The sequence below is a fragment of the Salpingoeca rosetta genome (genome assembly GCF_000188695.1).
Source record: "Salpingoeca rosetta unplaced genomic scaffold supercont1.99, whole genome shotgun sequence".
Classification (NCBI taxonomy): domain Eukaryota; class Choanoflagellata; order Craspedida; family Salpingoecidae; genus Salpingoeca; species Salpingoeca rosetta.
In genome coordinates this window covers 1-4,766 of record NW_004754835.1, presented here as the reverse complement: position 1 = coordinate 4,766, position 4,766 = coordinate 1, and the positions used below count along the sequence as shown (strand labels likewise).

General features: G+C 53.6%; 2 protein-coding genes across 2 annotated transcripts; one reads left to right on the top strand and one right to left on the bottom strand.

The window, feature by feature from the left end:
- On the top strand, window positions 1–1,624 carry PTSG_11469 (uncharacterized protein; the record flags this gene model as incomplete). Its single annotated transcript, XM_004987454.1, has 3 exons — window positions 1–178; window positions 501–629; window positions 888–1,624. Coding segments are annotated over 3 exons (612 nt in total), but the record flags the coding sequence as incomplete, so codon positions are not given.
- A 124-nt stretch (window positions 1,625–1,748) lies between these two features.
- PTSG_11468 (uncharacterized protein) lies at window positions 1,749–4,677 on the bottom strand. Its single transcript, XM_004987453.1, has 10 exons — window positions 4,607–4,677; window positions 4,275–4,344; window positions 4,041–4,086; window positions 3,753–3,848; window positions 3,528–3,620; window positions 3,275–3,314; window positions 2,998–3,064; window positions 2,462–2,827; window positions 2,191–2,288; window positions 1,749–1,945 (listed from the first exon to the last, which is right to left on the bottom strand). The coding sequence occupies exons 2-10, from the start codon at window positions 4,333–4,335 to the stop codon at window positions 1,784–1,786; spliced, it is 1,029 nt and encodes a 342-aa protein (XP_004987510.1). The 5' UTR covers window positions 4,336–4,344; window positions 4,607–4,677; the 3' UTR covers window positions 1,749–1,783.
- Window positions 4,678–4,766: the final 89 nt, after the last annotated feature.

Sequence of the window (4,766 nt, the reverse complement as noted above, 5' to 3'; positions counted from 1 at the left end):
GTGTACGACACGCGCGGGTTCTACGGAAAAGATCCTGGCGATCTGTCTGAGCGTCGCGCCATTCGCGAGCGCCTCAACTGCCACTCCTTCAAGTGGTTCCTGGAGAACGTTCACCCGGACCTTTGGGTCCCAGACATTCACCCAAAGTTTTCAGGCATCATCAGCGACCCATCCGTGAGTTTTGTAACTGTCATTGTTTTGCTATTCACTCAGTACGTACGTAAACGAACGACGTAGTGTGTGTGTGTGTGTGTGTGTGTGTGTGTGTGTGTGTGTGTGTGTGTGTGTGTGTGTGTGTGTGTGTGTGTGTGTGTGTGTGTGTGTGCTGTCTGTGCTTTGCCCTTCGCTTTGCACGCCCACTTTCCCCTTGAGTTGAAAAAGGCTTGATCCTTGTTGTTCACTGCCACCAATAACCCCTTGTTCACCATGTGTTCCTCCCTCTGCTGACGCTCCCTCTGCTTTCCCTTCCCCCTGCCTCCAATCGAATTCTGTGTGTGCAGAGCTGATCAATGTGTTTGAGGTGTTCCTGCCGCAGCTGCTGCTGTATCCAAACGCCTCTGATCCCCTCAACGGCGAGGCAGCGTCCCTCTACGTCAACAACAAGAGCGACTTTGTTCGCCGCGTCAAAGGTGCGGTACACACACACACACACACACACACTCTCTCTCACACACACACACATTTCACACACACACCACGCAAGTTGTACGTTTGACGCCTGCCATTTTCTGCTGCATGGATCTGTTCCTCTGTCCACTCAAGTTGTCCCCTGTCCCACCTCTGTACTTCCCTTATCTCTATCCAAGTCATCGCCACCATCTCTCATCTTCATTCCTTGTTGCCCCCTTCCCCCCTCCGCGCACACTCTCAAACAACGTGCGGTGCAGAGACGGTGCGGCGGTTTGCGCAGCTGGAGCACTTGCAGGCGCTGGACGGCCGGCACCCGGCCAGCCAGAAGCCACACGCCACACACGCGCAGGACGCAACGACGGGCGATGATGAGGACGAGCACAAGGCCAAGCGCAGCGCAACCACCGCCACGACAGAGAATGGCATTGGTCACGGTGGCATGGATGGTGACGGCGATGTCGACGACGACGACGACGACGACGACGCCGGTGATGAATCGGATTTGGAGGTGATGGACTCGGATGAGGATGAGGAGATTGCAGACGCCAGCCTGACATTGTGACGCCGATGCACTCATTGTGCGTGCGCATGTGTTAATGTATGGACCGTCTGATGCTGAACATAATGTATGCCGTGTTGTTGCGGTGATGTGATGTGTTGTGTTGTGATGTGTTGTGATGTGATGTGAGCTTGATCGCATCACGCGTGTGTGGTCGCTCGTCTGCCATGGCTTTGGGTCGTTGCCCTGTTGTCACATGTCATGTGTGTGTGTGTGTGTGTGTGTGTGTGTGTGTGTTGCGTGTTGTTTTTGTTGCGCATAATTGATCTGTGGCGTTTGATGCAGTTTAATGTCAGGGCATTGTTTGCCTGTTGGGTTGTTCAAGGGTGCGTGTGTGCATCATATGCATATGTGTGTTGTCAATACCCAATCTACAAGAAGACCACTTCAACAAGCCGTGCTCAGCGTGATTCGTATGTACAGTTATGCGCGAAGGACAGTTGAACAAGGGAGAACTAAGCTGGTGTTGAGGAAGCGAATGGGGAGATTGAGTAAACACACACACACACACACACACACACACACACACGACACACACACACACACACACACACACACACACACACACACACACACACACACAAACCACTGCGGCTATGACCAGTTGAGGATCTCGAGCGTGCCATCAGCGAGCGCAGCCAGGGAGCGGCTGTTCTGTTCGGGCGTGACGTCTGCAAAGGCGACATATGGCAGCTTGCACCGGTCCCGCTTGACCTCCTGGTACACATCGCCCGTGCTCGCATCCCACAGCAGCGCCTGTGTATTGGAGGACAGGTGACGGTTGGGTTGAGTTGAAGCCAATGCGCGCGTGCGCGCGTGTGTGTATGTGTGTGCGTGTATGTGTGTGCGTGTATGTGTGTGCGTGTGTATATGTGTGTGCGTGCGTGTGTGTGGAAAGAACACCATGCCAAGAAGAACTCAGACAAAAGGAGAACTGAACCGGTGGCTTGTCCCCCGTCGTCCTCACCAGCCTCAAGCTCAACTCCACCACCATCACCGACCGATTGGTTTGCTTCGTTGCTGGCGCACACGAGATTGCCAAAGCCGCGTGGGTGAGAGAGAATGCACGAGCGAGCAAGCTTCGTCTGCTGCGGCCCACCTGCGTGCGTGCGTGCGTGTCAGCGGGTATGGTGATGGCAACAGCGATGAGTTGTCTTAATATACGAGGAAGCAAGGTGAGAAAGAAAGTCAGGCGACTGTGAATTACAGTCATGAGCATCAACAAACTGACAACACACAAGTCGCCCATCAACGCGTGCAGCCCACACGCACCAAGCAACTGCCGATCAATTGTGCACTGGATATCCCGTGACGCGTTGGTTACAGAGGAGAGATGTGACCTTCGTCTTCCTTCACTGCCACCACCAATACTGCTGCCGCTGCTGCTGCTGGTGGTGTTCCTGGGAGCTGAGGAGGGTGTTTCGCCCGTCTCTGCTTGCTGCACCTCTACCGCTGTCCCATCACCATCCTCCTCCTCATCATCATCATCATCATCATCGTCATCATCGTCATTGTCATCTATGTTGCGTCGTTGAAGCGAAAACACAACGTGACGGGTGACATTGCACGCCTTTGATGGCCGGTACGAGCACAGCACCTTTCCGTTCAGGCCAGCAGTGGACAGCGACGTGCACACACCTGCACACAGTCCCGATCACACGTGGATGTGTGGATGTGTGAGTGGCATGCGTGTGGGTGTGAGTGAGCGTATGAGTAAGAGTGAGAGTGAGAGAGGGTGTGCGAGGGTGCGTGGCAGTTGGCGTGCGTTTGCACCCTGTTTTGCATGAGAGTGAATGTGTTGACCTCACCGTCCAATTGTGATAAGCGGTGCTGTTTCGCGTCGCTTTGTGTGGAGATTTCCCAAAACGAGACGCCCTGGCCAACGCAAGCAGACAACACAGACACACGCACGCGCGCACACAGCGATGAGCGACTGCAGTGCAGCGAGAATGTCAGGATCAACACGCAGTGATGTGATGTGATTGGGCTACAACGATGTTGCTGTTGCTGCTGCTGCTGTTGTTGTTGTTGTTGTTGTTGTTGTTGCTGTTGTTGTTGTTGTTGGTGTTGTTGCTGTTGACTCACTTTGAGATCGCACGAAAGCAGGCCCCATTGTCCGCCAACCCTGTTGATGCAGAAACAACAGCACCTGTCTGTTAAGGGATTGATTGCACCCACCACTACTTTTGTGCAAACGACGCAAAGGAGACTTCAACACAGCCATTTCTGCACACACACACACACACACATACACACACACACACACACACCACACGCACGCGCGCACTGAACCCCCCCCCCACACACACACACACATGCACGCATGGAGCATACGCACGAGTATTCCTGGAGAGAGACGATGGGACACGTGGCCTCGGATTGAAGCTCTTCCACAAAATGTGTTGGATAGCGCATGTCAAACAGAAGAATGCTGAACACCCAACGTGACACAGCCCATAACCGACATCAAGCGTTGTGAGCCACGAGGCATATCAAAATCATGCGATCAAGGTTCAATCAGCATACACACACACACACACACAACACGGCGTGTGGGTCGTACTTGTTGTTTGCGAGGCCGCAGTAGATGTGCACGGGCTGTGTGGAATTCCACGCACACGCCCACGACGCAGCAGGGAGCCGAAATGTCTGCACCACCCTGTGACAATTGCAGGGGGGAAGATAGGGTGAAGCATGCGAGGACAGTGCGTGAGTATGCATGTGAGGACAGTGTATGTGCACGTGCACATGCGTAGCGTGCGAGTCAACAGCCATCAAAACCACATGCACACACGTACACACGCACACACGCACAGAGAACCACCGGTAGAACGGGTAAGGCGACACTCACGCGTTTGTTGTCAGGGATGAAATACGAAGCGTCTTGTCCAGGCCAGCTACGTACCACAGTGAAGAATGGTGGAAATAGCACAGTGCATGAGAAACACGTGCAAGTGATTGTGTGCGCATGTTGCTTGTGTGCACGCTTGGTGCGTGCGCATATGCCTGTGTACATGGGTAATCGAGTGTGTGTGAATGCATGTGTGGGTACAGCAGCTGCTGCTGTTGTCACGGCCGTGTCTACCTGTCAGTAAGAGTTCGCCGTTCGGACACGCTTGCACGTCCCGAATCTCCTTCGTGTGCATGTCAATAAACTGCATTGGTGTTGCGTGTGTGTGTATGTGTATGTGTGTGTGCGTGCGTGTATGTGTGCGTGTGTGTGCGTGTGTGCATGTGTGTGTGTGTGCGAATGGGTTTGTATGCATCATGCCACGGGGCGTGCAATGGTGGTGGACAGACGCGGGGGTGAGACTTCGATACTATTGCACGTACACACAACATACACACAAAGTGGACGAAACAACTTGGTGCCCGGGTGCTTGGCGCACTGTACATGCAAACATAACAAAGTAGCACCTCGTCGCATGTGTAGTCGATGCCGCTGACTTTCGTGACTCCAAACGCACCCGAACGGTAGAACGGTCTGTATAAATGTGAATGCGCGCGTGTGTGTGATGTAAGTGTGTGTGTGTGTGTGTGTGTGTGTGTGTGTGTGTGTGTGTGTGTGTGTGTGTGT

What these genes read in the sequence shown, in the direction of transcription:
- PTSG_11468 (XM_004987453.1), bottom strand. Translation starts at nt 4,335, where the DNA reads ATGCACACGAAGGAGATTCGGGACGTGCAAGCGTGTCCGAACGGCGAA. An exon ending in TGCTTTCGTGCGATCTCAAA is followed by an intron (nt 3,065 to 3,274) that starts GTGAGTCAACAG and finishes TGCGTTGGCCAG; the next exon opens with GGCGTCTCGTTTTGGGAAAT. An exon ending in CCGCTTATCACAATTGGACG is followed by an intron (nt 2,828 to 2,997) that starts GTGAGGTCAACA and finishes GACTGTGTGCAG; the next exon opens with GTGTGTGCACGTCGCTGTCC.